Genomic DNA, 23,273 nt, shown 5'->3' with positions numbered 1-23,273 from the left:
ACTTGACCACCAAAACTTAACCTTGTTCACTGATCCATGAAATGAGGTCGAGGTCAAGTGAAAACTGTCTGACAGGCATGAGGACCTTGCAAGGTACACACATACCAAATATAGTTATCCTATTACTTATAATAAGAGAGAATTTAACATTACAAAAAATCTTGACTTTTTTTTTAAGTAATCACTGAACCATGAAAATGAGATCAAGGACATTTGACTGATGGAAACTTCGTAACATGAGGCATCCATATAAAAAGTATGAAGCATCCAGATCTGCCATCTTCTAAATAATAAAGCTTTTAAGAAGTTAGCTAACACTGCCGCCGCTGCCCTGGCCCCCGCCGGATCACTATACCTATGTGGAGCTTTCTGCCACAAAAGTCGCAGGCTCGACAATAAATGATGGCTGTAATACTGGCCATGAAAAACTGAAACACTCATATCTGCATATTTATATATTTTTACATATTTTTTTTTACAAATGGGTTTTTTATAATTCATACTTGATAGTTCTGGTAAACAATCTATAAATATACAACAAATGAATGATATTTTAATATACCATTTTAACAAATGTACACTCAAACCACACTTTGCACTTAGTATTCAAGAACATTCTACAATACATTATTGTTAAGAAAACTATTCCTATTCTTGCATTGTTTCAGTGATTAGTTTTTGATGATATTTACATATTCTGATGTATAGATCAATGGGAAGATTCTATGACATTCCCTTTCATATAACTTGGCTAAATTAAAATCATGTAAATAAGCTTTTTGATCAATAAATGCAAATATTTTCCCCAAGATTAATCTTGTATGTAACTGCCTGATACTCATTTTAAGAGAATCCAAATATAAGGGGAGTTGATCTACATTCTATGGATGAACTTTCCTGCAGTTTCCACTTGCAAAGTATGCCCAAATTGTTCCTTATATTAAAATTAGTGCTGCTAAATAATATAAATCATTTGATCTGAAGACAATATCACATATATAGTCATTTATAAAAATAGTAAACAGAGAAAGTTTACACAAGAACTAATTACAAAATGTAACTTAAAATAAATACCAGTAACTAACAGTGTCTGACCTTAATTGTAACTTGATGCTAATTACAATAAGGAAACTTAATATATGCAAGTTTATATAAATTATTTCAAACAACTTATTTAGCACTTTCTGCTAATTTTCTGTATGATGGTGTGTCAAAAGATTTTGGTCTTTCCAAAGGTAGTCCCATAGCCCGATCCCAAATAAGTGAAGACATGCATCCTAGTGCACGGGACACTCCAAACATGACTGTGTAGTAGTTCATCTCTGTCATACCATAGTACTGGAAAATAACAAATAATAAACATTATTATCTTTTAGGCCTTGCAAAAACAATTCTCACTGGTAATACAAACATGGCTGGGTAGGTAAGTTATTCCTCATTATTTTGTTATATATTTAAAATCAAGTTTATATAGGTTACGATGTAATGTGTAGTTTTTATTTTTACAAGGTATAAAATTCATAAGATGGCTAAGTTCCATGTCTGCAAAATTGGGAGAAAATTCCTCAAACATATCCATAAAAGCAGGAGCATAAAAAATTGATGCACATCCAGAAACCTCTTTTTTGCATTAATTCCAGTATTTTTTTTTTTTAACTATGACCTTGACCTAGTGACCCCAATCTCAATGCCAACATTTATCCATTTTAGTTCCAATTCCAGAAGAAAAAGATGATTTGATTAAGTATTCAGAAGCCACTTTCCTTAAAAAATGTTGGTAGATTCGAATAGTGTTTTATTTAGCATCCAGAAACCAAAAGACTAACAGAACGACTAGAGTAGTTTGCATATCCAGGGTTTCCCCTGGGTCAATTATTTTTTTCGCCACCTCTTTCGCCAAAACAATATATTTTTCGCCACTTTATTATTTTTTTTGCCAAGTAACATAAATATATTTTTCCTGTTGTGCCCTTTTGTACTAAGAAGCAATTTTTACAACAAAACAAAAGCTTTATATGTGTAGTCATTACATTGAAGGGTTACTCTCATTCGAGGGGTTGTTCCCAGCCTTTTGGATAGATTTTTTCATAACGACAGTTTTCTTTTCTTGACCATCGTAAATGAAAAAGTTGAGACGTACAACTATGCTTGAAACACGTGCATGTGTCACTCAAACGACTTTATTAAAGTCAAAGGATAAAAGAATTAAAGTTCTAAATCAGAGATTTTTCTTGCTTTTGAACAATTTTCGTCACAACAACAGCTTTCTTTTCAAAACTATTTTTAAAGGCAGAGATGTCAAAAGTTTGCTTCAAACACGTGCGTCGCAAAGATGTAAATAAATTCTGTATGTGACATTTATAGCGGAAGCCATTTGATCATATCATTTTGTGAAACAATTCAATCAACACCTTTATTAATTAGTCCTTTGTTGTCGATAGCTATAAAATGCAATCAGCTGATTATTGATTTTCTGTCTAAATCTTAATAAGGTCAAGGTGAATTCCGAGTATTGTCTGATCAGGTAAAGTCCGAGAAACTCGAAAAAAGTAAATAAACAAGATGGAGGAAAATAAATCGGTTTATATATAATTTCTTTCGCCAAATTCTTTCGCAAATGACGAATTTTTATCGCCACAATTATTATTTTTTCGCAAATTGCGAAAATGGCGACCGCCAGCGGAAACCCTGCATATCTTTGAACAATACTTTTATGAAAAACTTTTAAAAATTAGTCTTAAATCAGAAATGTTCATGGTTAGTCATACCTGTAATAAAACTCCACTATGTGCATCTACATTAGGCCATGGATTCTTGGCTTTACCCTGTTCCATCAAAACATCTGGTGTGACCTTGTAGAGAGCTGATACCAATTTAAACAATGGATCATTAGGGAGTTTTCTCAAAGCAAACTCTCTCTGACATGTATATCGTGGATCTGTCTTCCTCAATACAGCATGACCATATCCTGGTATAACCTGTCCAGATTTAAGGGTATTCCAAACCCAGTCTCTCATTTTCTCCTCTGAAAAATCTTTTCCTACATCCTCTTGCACTTTTGTTAACCATACAAGTACTTCCTAAAAAAAATATGAATTTATCTAAAAGAAGAGTGGACACAATAATTTGCATGCATATTTCACTGGGTATATTGAACCAAACCGAAGAGCAGAAAACAGTCATAGGCTACTAATGAGTCGTAAAAAAAATCAAATTTACAACATTTGGATATGGCTAAGGGCTATTCCAGAAAAAAATGTATGGGGAGGTTGGAAGGCACATTATATTAATAATACATGGGTGATGGGTATCAGAGCAACTTTTCACACTATGATGCACTTAAATTCTCAATTACAATTGTCTGGGTGGTGGGTGCTGACAAAAACTGCCTTCCAACCCCCCCATACATTTTTTTCTGGAATAGCCCTAACCAAAATTGGTGTGTGGAAACTGAAAATTTTACAGTTTTTCCATTTATAAAAGGCATACCACAAGAAAGGGGAAAATGATGTAACCCATATTCCAACTTGATCCATGTTTGGTTGTAATAAGTATGTGAATAAGTTTTTATGACATTTGGTTAGAGCAAACTAAAGTTAAGAGTGAGAAAATGGCAAAAAAAAAAAAAGAACAACTCTTTTCAATGAAAAACACTAGGTCTATTTATAACAATAAAAATTACCTGATTTGCCAGTCCATGGAGTGGTCCAGCTAAGCCATTCATACCAGCTGCAAAACTAAGATACGGGTCAGATAAAGCACTTCCTACTAAATGTGTGGTATGAGCACTGACATTTCCTCCTTCATGGTCACTGAAAAAGAGATCAAATAACATTTACTATTTCCACTACTAAATTGTAGACTTTTTCAAATATTTTTAAATTTCCATCTATACAAATGACTGCTATATTTGGTTCCATGATGAAGAAATCTGATAAGTTTCCAAAATGGAACAACTGAAGAAACATTTCGACAAAATTTATGTTTGAGATGCATAACTGCAGAAAAAATAAATGAAAAACTGTGTAATACATTTTGCAAGAAAAATTTGAAAAAATTCAAAAACAAAATTAGTCATGTTTTGTTTGTTCTCTAAATGAAACCATGACTTTCTAGAAGAACTTTCTATAAATATATGTGGAATTTAAACTTTTCAAGTTGTTACAACGGATAGGATTAAAATTTCATGAAAAATGCTATTTGATATGTATTAAAACTGCTCTCCTACCTAGCACAAAGGAAAGTAAAAAGTACAAAGTCAAAATAACCAAGCAATGTGTTTTTTTGACCTGCAAGTAATGCAAGTTTTCCTTTGTATACATAAACAACTAGATATCATTGAGATGGGAGCCATCTCTGTGGGCCCTGCTGTCAATAACGTGGGGTAAATAAGTTGTATGGATAATCTGATATGAAGCATTATTTGAAGTTATTACATAGTCTCATGTGTGATTTTGATCTAAGATTTTAAGTTAAAACTGATAAATATTCTCATCTTACTTTCATAGTATAATAGTGATATGACTGCATGATGTGAACTCATTGTTTACTACTCTAAGGTGACTTCTGGATATATGGATTGATGTTTGAACAATATGTTTAAAGGTGCTGCCCAATTGATATTTGTCACATATTTTTAGAATTATGCCTTCAATATATTATGACCCACCAAGTATAAAGTATGAAATATTAATGGTTCTCGAGAGGTAGAGCGGACACAATTTGTTAAGAACAACGAACGGATGGACAGACCGACAGACTGATCTTAGACCTAGGATGCATACATTATGACACATTCTCTTGTGTTGGTTAATATATATGTTAAGTTGAAAATGTTTGTCAGGTATAAAGTATGAAATAATAACAGCTGTCCTCTCAAAATATAATGTGGATCAAATTTGTTAGCGATGGACAGACCAACAGACAGACAGACCTTTGACCTAGGAAGTGGTACATACATCATGACACACCCTCTGGTGTTGGTTAAAATGGATGTCAAGTATAATATTTGAAATCATAACGGTTCTCAAGATATAGAGCGGACACAATCTTCACCACAGGACACAGGGTTGTCAACTGAAACCAAAGTTTTTTTGACGTTGACCTTTGACCTAGGAAATTGTACATACATCATGACACGCCCTCTGGTGGTGGTTAAAATGTATGACAAGTATATACTTTGAAATCATAACGATTATCTAGATATGGAGCGGACACGATCTTCACCACAGGACACAGGATTGTCAACTCGAAACCAAAGTTTTTGACCTTGACCTTTGACCTAGGAAGTTGTACATACATCATGACACACCCTCTGGTGGTTGTTAAAATGGATGTCAAGTATAAACTTTGAAATCATAATGGTTATCTAGATATGGAGCGGACACGATCTTCACCACAGGACACGGGGTTGTCAACTGAAACCAAAGTTTTTGACCTTGACCTTTGACCTAGGAAGTTGTAAATACAACATGACACACCCTCTGGTGTTGGTTAATAATCATGTTAAGTATTAAGTATGAAATCATAACGGTTCTCTAGATATGGAGCGGACACGAAAGTGTTACGGACGGACGGACGGACGGACAGACGGACGGACGGACGGACGGACAGACTGATCACTATAGGGCGACCCGCCGTCGGCGGGGCCCTAATAATCCCATCCTTGATAGGTGATTTAAGTTATTCATACCTATGAATTGTAAGATACATTCTCATCAGTTCTATGAAATCAGCATTGTCGTAACCTAACATAGAACAGAAGTTCCAACTCCAGTCTTTTTTATTGTCAATAGCTGTTACAGCTGTACCATCACGGTATAAATTTCTGTAGATTATAGATGCCACTGTTGGTAACTTTGCAATCATATCCATAGAATCTTCATACACATACTGTAACAATATGACACATATCAAGTATACATTAAACTGTTTTCTTTTATATTAGCAGGTTAAGTACTTTGAACTTGTTTTCAGTAAATGCAAGCAATCATTCAAAATAGTATCATTCCCTACTGTTTTATTTGTACTAGTGTTTTTTCACACAACTTGACTTTACATTCATCAATGTATCTTTTTGTTAAGTTAATAGGCTTTCAAAGAATCACTTTTGAAGTTAGAAAATAGCTCATCTTGCATCGATTATTATGACAATAAGGATAAAGAGTCATTTCCAGATTCAAATGTTGACCTATATAATTTAGCTATAATTTTAAATTTAGATTTCTATTTCATTTTCCTTGAAAGGGAGATAATTTGCTGCATCTGGGAGGGGGGATAATATTGACCTTTGACCAGTTTATTTACAACTATTGTGACCTTGACCTTTCTCCTACTGGTCCAAAAATCAGTATTTGTCTTGTACTTTAAAAGGGTATTATCCAGCTAAGTTTTGTGATGGTTGAACATATGCTTTAAAAGAAATCACTCATCAACCATATCTTTGCCCCACTGCATTCTACAAAACTCTGTTGTATCCTTTAATATTGACCTAGTGGCTAAAAATCAATTCAGATCTTTATCACATTACCAAATTAATTTAAGTAAAATTTGAACATAGGATTCAAAAGACAATCCCCCAAAACAAGTTATGCGAAATATCAAGTCTATCAACAGCTACTGTGACCTTTATGTTTGACCTATTGACCTCAAAAAATAAAATATTCTCAATCTCATGAAGCTTGTAAAAACCAAGTGGAGGAAGTTTGAAATGTGATTTAAAAAATTAACAATCCTATCACAAAAAGGCATTTCTCAAAGTTCATAGTCAGGATTACCATAAGATTTTTTATAATTTTTGTCCCAAATTTTCAATGAAACTAGACATAAGTGATTTGTCAAGGTTTAAATGTAAATGGATGACAAAACATTGTTTCTAATAAAACCAACATTACAAGAAAATTTACTGACTTCAATAATAAATAATTTACCTCCCAATATGATGCCTTATGTACACCATCAGAATAAGCTTTAGCAAATTTACTTTCACTGTTGAGAGCTGTAATTCCTGCACTAAACTGAGACATTGGGTGAAGGTTTGATGGGAAATTGTTTAACATGGTTATCACATGGTTAGGTAATGCGGCTCGTTTGTTCCATTCCTACAAAATAAACACATTACACAAAATATATTAAAATAATAAAGTTCTAATCTTAAATGCATACTTATTCTACTTCTGGGGTTAATGAATATATTACAAACATTCCTGCTATGATACCTGGTCATTATAGACATATCTAAGTAATGAAACAATGTGCACAAACTCATAACACTGTAAAAAAAAAAGAAGTAGTGACTAGAAGATTCTACATGTATCATAAATAAATATTTCTATAATTTATCACAATAAATAGATGAGAAATAGACTTTATTGTCAAAAATGAGTGGAAATCATTTAATTTTCATTCAAATCTTATGAAAACAGGAATTTTTTTTAGTGGCTTCCATGTGGAACAGAAACAAACAAATCAAAATTTGAACATAAAGTGTTATGATAGATGATCTAAGCCCAATATGACTTCATCCTTCTGTGACAGATATGGGAGTGTTGATAAGAAGAGTTGGTATAACTTACCTCAGATATAGCATCTGCTTGTTCTTGTGATGGCACTTGACCTGTACATAATAACCAGAAGAGTCCCTCTGGAAGTGGTTCCTCTCCCTTTCCTGCATTGCCCCTTGGCAAAATTTTCTGACACTCAGGAATGCTGTACCCTCTAAATCTGATGCCTTCATCTGGATCTAAGACTGAAGTTTCTGTTACTAAGCCTTTTATTCCTCTCATACCACCATAGATCTGAAAACATGCCCAATCAAATCATTATTTGGTAAAATGTACATATCACATGTTTAAAAATATATGTAAAGAACTAAAAACTATAAAGGAAACATTTTAGTTGTCTTCCGTATATATATTTCTCTTGTTGCTAGATATCCTTACTAAAATTTCTCATCTTGAAATCAAATATAATGAAAAAGTAGATATTGGACCCTAAGTTAATGTTTAGGCCTTAGATTGCCAAAGTCAGTTTTAACACTTTTGAAAAGAAAGTTAAATCAGGTTTGCTACATTCCAATGCAAGGTAATAGTACAATGACGGTCTTTTTTTCCTCAAGTTTGTATATGTAAAGAAATAATTCATTTAAACCATAACTCTGTTTTCATAAAGACTATAAAAAGCAATCACATTATTTGCTCCAAGTTTCACCATTCCAATTCTTAAAGTTTAAATAGAAGCCGACATGATTGCATTTATACTGGTGTGGTGCAATTTTTTACTGTATCACTTCTTAGTTCCTAAATAAATGGTTTTGTTATGATTATATTACCATATCCAGTGTTACTTCACCAACTTTCGTGTTTCCATGCTCCTTTCTTAAGGCTACAACTTCCTTCTGTTTTTCTGGTATCAAGTCTGCTAAAACATCTTTCAAGTTCTGAAAGATCGAAAGAATATTTGTCATCTACTGATACATGTATCTTTTACAATGATCTTCTTCAAATTCATACTAGTTAGGAAGACTAGGAATTTTAATAACTTGTTAAAACAAGAATGTGTCCATGGTACACGGATGCTCCACTTGTGCTATCATTTTCTATGTTCAGTGGACCATGAAATTGGGGTCAAAACTCTAATTTGGCATTCAAATTAGAAAGATTATATCATAGGAACTTTTGTATCAAATTGATTAGACTTCAACTTCATCAAAACTACCTTAACCAAAAACATTAACCTGATGACAGAAGAAAAACATAATGCCCCATAATGCCCCTTAGTGGGGCACAATTGAGTTTTTTGTTATTTATCTTCCCTTCTAGAATTTCTGATACTACTTATAGATTATCTATGGTTCTTAACTTTTTTAATAAATGGGAGACTTTCTGCTATAATCTCATTGGATGATATCCCTAGGCTAAGATTTGATGTAGCCAGACGGTTTCTAAAGTTTAAAACTAAAACACCACAAATAAACTGCTTGATGCCACATTTTTATTTTCCAAGGCTTAGGGACGACATAAAAAAATCAATGAAGGATAAAAAGCTTAATTCAAATAGTTTGGGGGTGGGGGGTCAATATGCTGCAAGTTTTGTTTAAATTGATAATGATTTTACAAATATATCCTTATTGGTCAATCAATTTTTCCCAAAATTAAGTTAAGAGGGGGTTGGAGGGTCAGTGAAAAAACTATATGAATTAAGTTTTTTATCCTTCATTGAACTTTTGATGTCGTCCCTTACAGTGTCATAATCAACTGAGAAATCCCCATCTCATTAGTGTAGCTTTAATAGAAAATAACCACATATCAAAGTAATATTAAAGAAAATAGCTTTGTATTTTTATCCCTTTTCCTAATAACACAATAATCATGTGTATGAAAATGTTTTCTGATCAAACGCTGAATAAATGTTTTCAATTAAAACAGGATAGCAGATAATATATTCTTTATCAAATTAATAATAAGATTTAAATTCTTCCTCAGTATGTATAAAAATTCTCGCCAGGCTGATCATTCAAGCCTGAACATGCTATTTATAAACTGTGTTTTATACCTGACATAATTTAACTTCTTGGAACATTAAGTTTTCATTTAAATTTGGGCATTTTTTTTAACTTATTTTTCATGTTAATGTTCATTCATAATAATGGATCTTCACAAATTAAATGAGGAATAATTGAAGAAAAGAGAAATCTTTTTTTATTGCAAAATGATATTTTGATTCTATGAAAAAGTGGTGTTTTTTTTAAAAGCATTTGTCTCCCCCATTTGACTAGTTATCAATTGTATGCTTCATGGAGCCTGAAAGATTTATCTGATAACAATTCGATGGATAGTTTACAATAAATTACCTAGTGAATATTCTTATCAAGTTAAAGTCATAATAAACCTCAAATTAAAAAAAATAATGCATATGTTTTTTATAACTCAATGGAAAGTTTTCATTAAAAACTTATGTACATATACTTTTTTCTGCCAAATTTGTTCATATTAAGAAGAAGTTTACTATATTTCAATTGCTTCCTTCCAGTAAGCAATTCCCCCGACATATTTTCTGTATGCAAAGTGACCTCCGTGTGACCCATCTCGTAAAAATCTGCTGATCGCAATACGCATGGATGTCCTTAAAATAAACTATTATCTGATTGTACATGTCAAACCATGCTTTTTGAAGATTGTGGACAAACAGGTGACAATCGTTAAACTTCGACTTCAAAACACGAACTTTAATTACCTGCCATATTTTCACAACACTGAACGATTGAAAAAAAATTGACGATTATATGAAATTTATGCGTAAAAAATGATAAAATCGTGCACAGAAGACTAAGTTTATGATGTTTGTATGCATTGGTTCAAGAATTGGAATAACATTATTTTTCACCGGTCACGCGTTTATTACGACTTTAAAAAATAAACTACACATTGCAATTGAAAAAAAATTTAGTATAATTTTCTCAGTGCTTTATTCTAGTCATCTTGTAAAATCGTTTAGAAAACAATTCATATATTATATGCAGACACCAGCTAGAGCCCATCAAATGCACCTGTCAAATTTTGCTGTTTACAGTTTCTACATTACAGTATTTACATGTACATAATAAGACAATGTTTGACATGCCTTTTTTGAATTATCATTCATCATGCTAAAGTGCCCTTTTCATGATATGCGCTCTGCCCTTTAAGAATCTTAGCTGGAACACTGTGTAAACTAACAAATCATTATTTTCTGTCTTCAACCATTTTTGTTTTATTTTCACTTTCAATTTATGCTTCCCCAGCCTTTTGGTAAATAAAAAGTTATCCTTCATTTTAAAATTCTGTTTATAGACTGTTGGCACTCATGAAAAAGGAAAGTTACTTACTGTACTGGAAGATGAATTTCGTACACCTATTGAGGCAGCTGGAAACAGCACCTAGTGAAATAGAAAATCTTTATTAAAACACCCCAAATAATACAATGATTTTTGTACAAATCTTACTTTTGCTTTCTTTATATTATAAGAGTGTCTGTTTAAGGTCTTGTGGCAAATATTTCATCCTTAAAACAAATGACACCACACATGAATGAAAAGGAAAAGTTGCTGGAACAGGCATTATAAATCTAATTATACTGCAATCAGCTATTTTACTATACAGATAAAGCTATACGTATAAACGTTAGCTTTATACATCAATGACCTCAACTCACCTATATGCCCCGCCTACTTACAACGTCACGTCACAACCATGACAACGTGTAGTCAAACTTTTATGAATTTAAACTTGTTATGTCTTCAAATTGGTAATTTATATACCATGTTTATCAAATGTTATTAATTAAGTTCATTTTCCCCGTCTTATTCCTTAAAATGTCAATGTCTTATCGTCTGGACTACGTTCATAGGGAAATAACCCAAAATGGTACCCCATGAGGGAAATTCCAAACACTTTTTTTTAACAATATTTGTTACATATTTTTTTTTTTTTTTTTTATTTTTTTATCGATTTCAGTATAAAGACAATATACGTATAGTGTCTTGAAATATGAAATTTATTTGTATTCGGCACGAAACAGGAAAATGCTTGGTACAACCTCGCATTTTCCCGTTTCTAAGCCTCATACAAATAAATTTCATATTTCAAGACACTATACGTATATTGTCTAAGTCTAGTACATGTATATATTTGTAAATCCCGATTTTGTAATCAGATTCAATTTTCATGCAATACAGAAATGCTTAGTTTTACATCTTACATGTCTTACTGATAAAAATAAACTGCTTACACACAATTATGTACATGTCATTTTGACAGTCAATTGTAAAATGAAAATGGTGATACTTTAATGTGTAAAATGTTCAAAGTCAATGAACCACGACTCATAATGCAGAGCCAAGTAATCTTTGTGTATATGAGATATGCCATGCTAATACAAAAAAAAATATTACAAATATTATTAACCCTTTCGCCGATGAGTCCCGGTTTACCGGGATTCACGCTTCAGACAGCTGACGATGAGTCCCGTTTTACCGGGATTGGAATACATCTTTTATGTTTCCCGCTCAAAACAGTGCAAACATGAGTTATCTTTCTTTGATGAATACCCGGATGAAAGTGTAAACATGTCGCTTCCGTTTGTTGAAAACCGTGTCAAAATCAGACGAAATTTACGGAATTTACGAGAATTTGAAATGAGGGAACATTTTTTTTGAAAGAATATGGAAGAATTGAAGCCAAACTTGGTTTGGGCTAATAAACCAAGGAGCATATGCATTTGCCATGGCAAGACAAATGAAACCTTTTCGTGCTGTATTGAAACCATCCACCACATTCTGCTGGACAAATGAATTAGATGAAGTATTTCACAAGTCAAAAGAGATCATTATTCAGGAGATGAAGGAAGGTGTTCGTCTTTTTGACCCTGCTCGTATGACATGCCTAGCTACCGACTGGTCTGTTGACGGAATTGGATTCTTTTTGATGCAGAAGTACTGTCAGTGCTCAAGTAAAACCCCTACCTGCTGTAATGACGGTTGGAAACTATGTCTAGTTGGCAGCAGATTCACACATCCAGCAGAAAGTAGATATGCTCCTATTGAAGGTGAGGCCTTGGCTGTTGTGTATGCACTTCACCAAACACGCTACTATGTTCTTGGTTGCAAAGACCTTCTTGTTGCAACTGACCACAAGCCACTACTACAGATTCTGAACGATCGATCACTCACAGACATCGACAACAGACGACTTCTCAACCTCAAAGAGAAAACTTTAGGGTACAGATTCACAATTCTTCATGTACCAGGCAGAAAGAACCTTGGGCCAGATGCAGCGTCACGGTATCCTGTTGGACCACCAGATCGTCTGAACTTACCTGGTGAAGCACCTGAGCTTGATTCCCTAGTTAACATGACTGCTCATTATCATGATACACTTACCAGTCTATGTCTACATACAGAGGATAATGATACAGCTAATGACGCCTCCACAGTCGCTGCTGCCACTTGTGCCTTGAATGCTGTTATCACAGTTGTTACTTGGAACATGGTTCGTGAGGCCACTGCATCAGACCCTACATTTGTAAATCTAATCAGGCAGCTGGAAGCAGGGTTCCCAGAGGACTACAAGGAGCTACCAACAGACTTGCGTCCTTACCATCGCTTTGCATCCAGTTTATGCACCGTGGATGGTGTAGTTCTTATGGGCCAACGAATTGTTATACCTCCAGCTCTTCGCAAACCAGTACTCAATGCTTTACACGCAGCCCACCAAGGAGTCAGCGCTATGCGTGCGAGGGCCATGGACTCTGTATATTGGCCTGAGATCACAGTAGATATTGCCCGGGTGAGAGACGAGTGTGTTCACTGCCATCAGATGGCTAAGTCAAACCCTATGCAGCCACCATCTGACATAACACCTCCAGATTATCCATTCCAGATGATTTGCAGTGACTACTTCACATATAACAGTAATGACTATGTACAGTGAAACCTGGGTAAACCGAACCCTGATAAAACCGAATTTCAGTTTAAACCGAACAATTTTCAAAGTCCCACAAAATTTACCTATCAATTAACGTTAATCTAACCTGAAAAAACCGAACCCTGTCAACACCGAATTCCGAACGCTTTTTGAAGGCTCGTTAGTAAATTTGTATCTAAAAATTACCTGTCAAAATCGATCAATACCAATCAAAACAATAAAATTTAATTAATTATTTGCATGATTTAATTAAACAAACACAGGATGGCAGAGTATCCCCGAAGGTATTTGAGGTTTAATGAACTTGTGAGTTGTTATTTCAAACTAATTAGCATGTCTGTGTGCATGTATAAAGTGATTTTTTTGTAAAAAAACGTTAAACTGGTCAGTACCCCCATCGCCGATAATGACAAGAAAGGAACTTTCCCTCAGATCAATTAAATGCACCTTACTCAAATAATTACGGCCACAAAATCGAAACTGCCATTCTGTAGCTAAACTGTTTAATTAAATAATAGTTTTAAAGTCTTTCACCGGATTAAGAAGTCGTGCAACACAACAAGGTCAATGGATTTCGATTGCTGGATTCCCATTAGAGGCCCTATATATTTGATTCGAATGTTCCCGAAGACTTCCGTTAGCTATTTAGCAACGATAAAGTCCGAGAAGAAACTGGACCCCTGCTGTTGTTTCACTGTTATCGTGTGCCGAAGTATCAATCAGCGGGTGACCAGTTTAGTCTGAGAACTCGTGTGTACAATGACATTCCCGATTCAACTATGGAATCGTCATATGACAGTGACTGTGAATCTGAATTGGGAAACGGATGAGAAAATAATTATAAAAAGCAAAATCGCTCCACGTCGGACATCTACCAACGCGTGCGTGATTGACGGAGTGGCGTTTGATTTATAAACAAAAATGTAGCAAAACGTCTATCTTTTATCTTCCTTTATTTTTACATTTACATCTATAAAATCAACACAAAAATAAACTGTTGGCTGTTGTGTCACCTATTATTCCTGCCAAAATTATTTTGGTGTCGACTTCCGTCTACCTCTACAATCCGAACACCTGTGAAAACCGAACAAAACGCGAAGTCCCGTGGGTGTTCGGTTTGGACAGGTTTCACTGTAGTTATTGTTGACAGGTATTCAAACTGGCCAATGGTATACAAGTCTGAATCAGGTGCAGAAGGACTTGTCAAGAGACTTCGTGAGACGTTCGTGACATTTGGAATCCCAGAAGAGTTGACGTCTGATGGAGGTCCACAGTTCACAGCAGGGAAGACTCAAGAGTTTTTAAAGGCCTGGGGAGTTCGTCATAGACTTTCATCAGTTGCAAACCCACACGCTAACTGCAGGGCTGAGATAGCGGTAAAAACAGTAAAACGCATGCTGGTGGACAACATTACTGCTGTTGGATCTCTTGATGTTGACAAATTCCAGAGAGCCTTACTAATGTACAGAAATTCACATTGATTCTGTTTGGATGACCCATTCGTGATGCCATTCCCATACTGATGGGTAGATATTCTCCACATGAAACATGGACTGAGTTAATGTCTCATCGAGAGATGGCTCTTGCCAAACGTCATTCAAGGGAACATGAACGGTGGAATGAACACACTCATCACCTGCCAACACTACAGGTTGGAGATCATGTATACATACAAAACTTGGTAGGCAACCATCCCAGGAGATGGGAACATACAGGAACAGTTGTTGAAGTACGCCAATACCACCAGTATGTTATACGTGTAGATGGCACAGGCCGAGTAACTATCCGCAACCGCCAACACCTTCGAAAGTTCACTCCTTTTCAAACCAACCAAACACAAGGTACTTTGATGGCACCTACTGCAGTTCAACATCAAGAAGTGATCTTGAGCTCTCCATCTACAGCAAAGACGACACAGCCACAAGTGCACAAGATTCCAGTGTCTTTATCACCAACAAGAATCTTAAGTCAACCAGCTGCATTGAATGAGACACCAATTATAGTCCCCACTCAAAAACAGGCGACGCAGACTCAGACAATTCAACAGCCTTCACAAATAGATTTGGACCAGTCATTTCACCAGACCCCTGAACCAGATGTACCTTCAACGTCTAGAATACCACGTGCTCTATCCCGTCTTCAGCCACATAATAAAGCTGGAGAAAAGGAACTATTGACACCACGAAGACCGAGCCGCCGCAACACAACAGAACATAACGTTGATGAATCAGGAACTGATTAATGAAATATATATGCAAAGACATTGATAAGTGAATCTAGAGACTTTGAGTTTAAAATTGTGAAAGGACACCATACATTTAAAATTGTGAAAGGACACCATATGTTTCAAATTGTGAGAGGACACCATACGTTTAATCTTGTTCGCTTCCAGATGACTTTAACAGAACATTCCTGAAGATCTATTTTCTAATAGACTTGACTTTAATTGTTTAAGTTTTTTTTTTTCGTATACAAAAAAAACTTGTCCCCGGGGGAGGAGATAACTAATCATTTACTAATATACTGTGTATTCATTTCAGGTACTGTATCAGTCATCCTTATTATTAAAGCTATAAACCTAGGAAGATGTTGACTCTCATTTAGTATATACATATGAAGTAACCAGAATAGTTCACTTCATGGGTGGTCACAAAGACACTGCTATAAATGCCAAAATTAATCTATGTCTAGATTTGTCTACATTTATTTGTTAAACATTACGTGAAACCAGATTGCTTCATCGATATTACATGTTTTACTCCAGATCCACTTTTGATCGGACAAAATACTTTTGGATCAGTTTAAAACAAACGGTAAAAAGCAGAAATATGCAAAAAAAGATACAAATTTCCAATAACAGTTCAACATACAATTGTCATCCTTTTTTTCAAGTTCTTCTGACAAAATGTTAGTCCAAATAATTGACGTCTTGAAAGGCTATTATAATTTTTTTCTTTGACGCCTTACTTCGACGTCATAACGCCAAACTCATATATTCAATTGGACTTTGAGAGGGAATTTACTGCTTTATAAAAACGTTTAGCTGATTTCTCCTCAAGATGCTTCATTTTAGGTGTATAAAATATATTTTTGAACCAAACTCGGTACATTTTGACCAACCTGAATTTCCGGATAATGTAAAACAATGGTTCCGGAAATTCGGGTTTGACCGAGTTTGGTGTAAAAATTATTTTATAATCTCCTAAAAAGAAATCAAACAAACGTTTTAAAAAATGCAGTCGACATGTTCCCGCCTCGGATGGAATTGTTACTTATATTATTATTTCTGTAGGGATTAATTGGAAATATTTTGCACAAACAAACACATAAAAGGTAAGAATTTTTATATATGCATTTTGTTTTAGCCTTCATTGAAAATTTGATGGCTAAATTGGGTCTTAAAGTTGAGAGCAAAATATGCTCTCAAAGTCCAACCGAAAATGGCGGCTTCAGCATTATGACGTCGAAGTAAGGCGTCAAAGAAAAAAATTATAATAGCCTTTCAAGACGTCATAATTATTTGGACTAACAAAATGTCTGAATGGCCTATAATACACCTTATCGCTATTCCCGCTTGACCCGAGAATCTGTCCCGCTTGAACTTTTGACGTCATACAACAATCTCTTTTCCATTGTGGCGTCAGATATTTTCTTTTATGACGTCAAAATTTTACGGGAACTTGTGTGATGTCCAGTAATGGCGGACAAATAGCGATAAGGTGTATCCAAATAATTATAACATCTTGAAAGGGTAATATATTTTTTTTCTTTGACCTTTTACATCGACAGGATGGCGTCAAAGCAAAAATTTAAAATAGCCTTTCAAGAATTATTTGGACATAGTCTATGGCCTAAATTTGTCTACTGAAAAGGACATGTCATAAATATCAATTGATTTAACCCTTTTGAGAAACAAGTCCCAAACTGTTTTATACTATGTCTTTTAAATTTTATCAGTACATGCTACTCTGAATAATATTCAAGAAAACAGATATCACTCTGACGATTTCGATTTCGTAATCGTAACGCGATAGGCAAATATGGGAGGTCATAATTTAATTTTATCAACTAACTACGCTGTCTTGATGACATGCCTCCGAGTGTAATTTCTCCTTTTATTTTGATGTGACATGATAACCTCATACCTTGCTTTGTTGTAAAGCTGATGAGGCTACAGTTCTTATTATAGACATAGTGAATATAAGTGTCTCCTCGTCAAAAAGAAAGTTGTAAGCACACCGGCAACCAAGGTCAGTAGAGTGACGTCACAAATAGGAAATGGATTTAGGGTTATACTATAACCTGTACGCCCGATCCGTTTGAGGTGCCGTTTATCACGTTTATTACGTAGTCCTTATTTTCTGATATCAAAAAATGATTTTCTAAAGAAAAAATTAATATCATAAAGTCGTATAAACTTCTGATATTAGAAATTTGAATTTTGAAGTTAAAATATAATTTTTTTTATATCAAGAAATATTTTTTTGTTTGGATTTACTGTACAAATCCTTGATAAAATCGAAGAAAAAATGAAAAGAAAGCAAACAATAAGCAAAATGTTCCCGGTAGTTACATAATACACGATATTGAATATCTTTGATGGGTGTTCGTGTGTTACAAAAATATGAAATACTTATATCAGATACCAAGGACACTTAAAGTTTTGTAACTGATAGGCCTTCAAAAAACCCTGCTATTTGATAACCTTTGAAGCTAAAATAAGTGCACTAATCTTCAGTTAATTTTATGAAACTTGACGTGTACTCGGAATATCCTCAGTTACTCCAACCTATAGTATTACAAAATTCGAGTTCACCAAAAGACGTATAATATATTTAAAACTTTTACTATAGAAAATAGTCACCATCAGTTCCAACCTTAAATGGGATGTGCATATTAACAACATATGCAAGAAAGCTAATAGCACACTAGGCTTTCTAAGGAGGAACCTGAACATAAGTTCAACATCCATTAAAGAGCAAGCATATAAGTCCCTAGTAAGACCATCACTAGAGTATGCTTGCTCTGTTTGGGATCCATACTTACAACAAGACATAGATAGCATTGAAAAAGTTCAAAGGAGGGCTGCGCGTTTTGTTACCAACAAATACAGAAACACCTCAAGCGTTGGTAACATGTTACAACATCTTGAATGGCGCAGTCTCTCTGACAGAAGAAAAGACTCCAGATTGGTAATGCTTTACAAAATTGAACACGAAAAGGTTGCAATTCCTAAAAATAACAAATTAATTCCACAAAAAAGACAAACAAGACATTCTAATTCGAACAGTTTCCAAATTCCATCCTGCAAAACACAGTACAGAAAAGAATCATATTTTCCAAGAACTATTACCGAATGGAACAAACTACCAGATAACATTGTAAATTGCACTTCAGTAGACTCTTTCAAATCTTCAATTTCAAAGCATCAATATTAACTCAATTACAACATCCTACTTTATTATACAAAACAATTTATATTTTTTAATTTATTCGTATTTTTAAAAATTGTACATTTTTTCAATCTATGTCTTGTTGTAAGTTTCCTCCTGTGACATAATCTTCAATTTGTTGAAGGCGGTCACTATATGGTAGAATAGAATTAAAAAAAAAGAATAGTATTATATTAATATTTACAAATGAAGAAAACATGGCCGTAAGCTGTATTAAGTACCTCAGTCCACTGGAGAAACGTGATCATTGTGTGATCTTCTTCTTCTTTTTCCAATACAGTGCAGTCCTCTAGTTGAGTATTATCGCACTATTGCCCATGCTAGGTGTGACAACAAAGGTGCAAGAAAATATTTACAGGTGCAAGTTAAAAACAGTCTGATGGTGCGATTAAGGGATACTGCAGCTCAGTACCCCCTGCTTGAAAGCATCTAGTGAGGTACTGTCCACCAAAGGTTGTGATACATGCAATTTCAATATAATTGTAACAGAAAATTAAAAACTTGAAAACTCTGGACTGGATTTTGTCACAATATTATTAATTTCTAATGCCATGGTTCTCATGCGTATGAATTTAAAAGAGGGACGAAAGATACCAGAGGGATAGTCAAACTCATAAATCGAAAATAAACTGACAAAGCCTGGCTAAAAAGGAAAGAAGACAAACAGACAAACAATAGAACACATAACATAACATAGAAAACTAAAGAATATTATATGCAACACGAACCCCACCAAAAACTAGGGGTGATCTCAGGTGCTCCGGAAGGGGAAGCAGATCCTGCACCACATGTGGCACCCGTCGTGTTGCTTATGTTATAACAAATCCGGTAGATAGTCTAATTCAGTAGATCACATTCATGAAGGGAAGGGGATTGTAGTTACGACGTAAGGAACATATCCGATACACTGTAAATAAAAGTGTTAAGAATCTGAACACTTTTTGAACGCCCTTTTGTAACACTTCTGGAACGCGTAACGGTGTTCTCAATATTAACATTGGTGTTCCAGTTTTTAACATTATGTGTGCATCTTTCGAACGCTATGTGTGTTATTTTTGAACGGATAGTGTGTACTCCTTGAACACCTAGTGTTTGAATCTGGAACGCGTAACAGTGTTCTAGATATTAACTTTCGTGTTCCAGTTTTTAACATCATGTGTGCATCTTTCGAACGCTATGTGTTATTCTTGAACGGATAGCGTGTACTTCTTGAACGCCTAGTGTTTGAATCTGGAACATGTCCTTGTGAGCAAAATTGTATGCCGTTACGCGTTCTAAGCCTTGTAACACTTCTGGAACGCTCGGACTGTGTTCCAGAAATATGTGTTAATATCCAGAACACATAGTGTATATTACTGGAACACAATTTTACATGTTCCAGAAAAAGTGTTATATTCTCTGAAACATTATTGTGGTCTTGTAAAACAAATATTTTAATTGATTAAAAACGTCTTTAATTGATTAAAAAAGGCAACATTTAAAAAAAAAAGTACAATAAAATGTGAAATATTGAAGCAACTTTAAAATGACAAGTTAGACAAGTTAGAAATATAACATTTGTAATTTGCAAAATGTGTCCAAATATTTACTCATAAACAAAATGTTCGTCATATATTTAAAATTATTATGTTACAACAAAGTCAAGTGTCTTATGTTTAACTCATCGTTTGCAACTTCCTAAGTCAAGAACTGTTCTGAATTTCTTTACAAAATACTGATGCCACTGACTCTTTTATCACCAAAATGTTCCATAATCCACTGGCTGCATAGCACTCAGATAGTCAATATCAAACATAAAATACCCTGTGTATATTATGCTAGTAGTCGAGTCGGTGTTCATGTAACACTGCTTCCTTGGACACTTTTAAACATGATTTGAGTCGTTTACAACTGATTTTGAGCTTCCATTTTTAGAGGATTCGTCTCCTTGGGTTATAATCATTCTTTAACCTTGTTATCCATCAACCGTAAGTTCTAAAATGTGAAATATGAAGTGTATGAGTAAACAAATTATTCATCATGTCGACATTCCTTAAGAATATTAGAAAATCTTATTTCGTTTTTGTAATTCCATTATACTTGTCAGCATTATAAGATAAGATGCATTTGCCAATAAGTGGTAATTGAGTGGTCAAATGTGCTCTCGTGTTCTATATCTTTTTAAAAAAAAAAATGATAGAAAGTGTCCAGCAAGTGCTATTATGTTTTTTAGGCAAAACTTTATCGTGAACTTAGACTTGTCACTAAATTAACTGCTAACATATCAAGAAACTAATTACCATTTGCCTTTATTTTGAAAGATATTTAGTAATTTTTTTCACTTATGATCTGTATACGGATAATTGACGGATGATGTAATTGCATCAAATTTAGCTCAAATAGCTTTCTGATTAATGTAAACAAGTGAATGGTGCACATTTTATTGATAAATCTGCAATAACAACACTTGTAAGAAGTCAATGGACATGCACTCCTATTCAAAATTCTTAAACTTACATATAGTACTTTTATGGTGCAGGATAAGTAGTCATCTCTTGAACTGCAACATGTTCTCTTTATTCTCGAGGTATGCACGAACAATTACCCTTAAGTACAGTATAGTTGGGTTTGTACCCTATAAAAGTAACATAGGAATACATTACAATACATGAATGCAGTGCACAAGGGTGGACATTTGCTAAAATGAATTACTATTTACAAAGCTATTATAAATAACATATACATGAGAAATTTAAAATTAGTGTTGCAGTATGCCTTTGTTTACAAACTTCTGTCTTGACATTGCAATGTCATGACAGTTTTTGCATTTGTGAACAAATCCTTATGCATTGGTTTTATTTAATTAAAAAATGTACATCCTCAAAAGTGTAGATGATCGTTTGATCTTCTTAATGCTTTCTATACACAATGTTTGAGTCGTGTTAGGAATACATGGCGTTCGGAGAAAACGATTAGCTTGAACGCATCATGTTCGAGACCAGAACACATTTACAATAGCATAGCAACGATATCATTTAACATTTACGAATAAATTTACAGAGGTTAATTTTTTTTTTAAACATGATAATTTGAATGTAAAGAACCGCTACTTTTTTAATCGAATTATGACAGCACAGTTAAGTGGAAGTGGAGGGGGCAGTTTTATGTTCGAACAAAATGTTCTTCCATTTATACTTCAGTGTGTCCTGTCCAAGTAGATATTTGTTGATTTCATGACTAAAAAAATATTTTTTATGTTCGTCATGTGTAGATGAATATAGATAAACATACCTATTATATCAAGTTTTGTTGTTAATTTTCTTCAGTGAAGCTTCTTCAATCACGATAAAAAAACCAAACTTCCGGTACATAAATACGTCACGCGCTGTTATGTACGCGGATATGTTTGGAACACATGGCGTTCAGGAAAAATGGTAAATTTGAACACATCATGTTCGACACCAGAACGCTTTTACAAGAGCAACGTTTTCATGAGCATTTACGCATTTACATTGTTAAAAAAAATACCTCAAGAACTTAAGTCGTTTAGAAAAAGATTCATATTAAAAATCAATCATTTGCACGCTTATAAATACGCTCTTTTAAAATGTTTCATTTTTTTTTTTACCAAACTATAATTTGCTTATATGCCGATACAGCTAAAATACATTTATCGTCAAATCATAGTACGAATCACCCTTATTCATCGTCTGTTTGACTCTGAAATGATGAAAAAAAATTTCACTCCCCATTACAATTTAAGAACATTTTTAGTGTTCAATTTAGAACACTTGTCTTGAATATGTGCGTTAAAAGACTGAACACAATGTGTTATATTCTTTAACGCTGGCGTTCAATGTGGAACACTAATGTTAATAACTGAACATATTGTGTTTAAAATTGGAACGCGTCCAGACGCGTCAGGCGTCTGCAATATTTGCAGTGTATCATTTGTGTAAGGGTTATTCTATAACCATGATAACGGTCAACCAACTCGTGTCACGGCGTCCGTAACATTTACGAAGGGATGATTTCAAATTCACCATTTGGAACTCTAGGTATAATAGCTTCCTTGTGAGCAGCAACCCTCTATCAAGAAAATCATGATAGGAAATGAAAGCACGGGAAAATCGTATCAATTAGGAGATATATACCCCGTATGCAGGTGCGGCTGGAATGTTGCTACTTAGAAATGGAAAGATCACAATTGGAAAGCTGAACTAATCTCTTTTGTCGTAAAGTTTAGTTTTCAACTGACCCTCATTGTCAATTTCTTGATGTAAGTCAAGATATGAGGCCGACTTAACTGTATTTGTTGTATCCTTTTATCCCTTGTTCGATGGGATAGATGCGTTCAACATAGTCACCAAATTTTGAATTA

The 23,273-nt window shown here is 34.2% G+C and overlaps 1 protein-coding gene and 1 long non-coding RNA gene across 2 annotated transcripts; both read right to left on the bottom strand.

Moving 5' to 3' along the window:
* Positions 1-442: 442 nt before the first annotated feature.
* LOC139513371 (citrate synthase, mitochondrial-like) lies at positions 443-17,753 on the bottom strand. The gene is made up of 9 exons (XM_071301784.1): positions 17,606-17,753; positions 10,865-10,915; positions 8,330-8,437; positions 7,575-7,796; positions 6,930-7,100; positions 5,693-5,892; positions 3,683-3,812; positions 2,769-3,080; positions 443-1,338 (listed from the first exon to the last, which is right to left on the bottom strand). The coding sequence occupies exons 1-9, from the start codon at positions 17,651-17,653 to the stop codon at positions 1,171-1,173; spliced, it is 1,410 nt and encodes a 469-aa protein (XP_071157885.1). The 5' UTR covers positions 17,654-17,753; the 3' UTR covers positions 443-1,170.
* Positions 17,754-20,312: 2,559 nt separating this feature from the next.
* LOC139513369 (uncharacterized) lies at positions 20,313-22,244 on the bottom strand. The gene is made up of 3 exons (XR_011662437.1): positions 22,184-22,244; positions 21,410-21,527; positions 20,313-20,887 (listed from the first exon to the last, which is right to left on the bottom strand). It is a non-coding gene; the product is annotated as an uncharacterized lncRNA (long non-coding RNA).
* Positions 22,245-23,273: the final 1,029 nt, after the last annotated feature.

The sequence above is a fragment of the Mytilus edulis genome, chromosome 2 (assembly GCF_963676685.1).
Source record: "Mytilus edulis chromosome 2, xbMytEdul2.2, whole genome shotgun sequence".
Classification (NCBI taxonomy): Eukaryota; Metazoa; Mollusca; class Bivalvia; order Mytilida; family Mytilidae; genus Mytilus; species Mytilus edulis.
The sequence above is the reverse complement of the archived record's forward strand: the minus strand, read 5'-3'. Positions and strand labels throughout refer to the sequence as shown.

Excerpts from the sequence above, each read along its gene's own strand:
- LOC139513371 (XM_071301784.1), bottom strand. The coding sequence starts at position 17,653 with ATGTCTATAATAAGAACTGTAGCCTCATCAGCTTTACAACAAAGCAAG. Across the intron at positions 7,797-8,329 it reads GTGAAGTAACACTGGATATG|ATCTATGGTGGTATGAGAGG; the intron begins GTAATATAATCA and ends GCATGTTTTCAG. Across the intron at positions 1,339-2,768 it reads ATAGTGGAGTTTTATTACAG|TACTATGGTATGACAGAGAT; the intron begins GTATGACTAACC and ends GTTATTTTCCAG.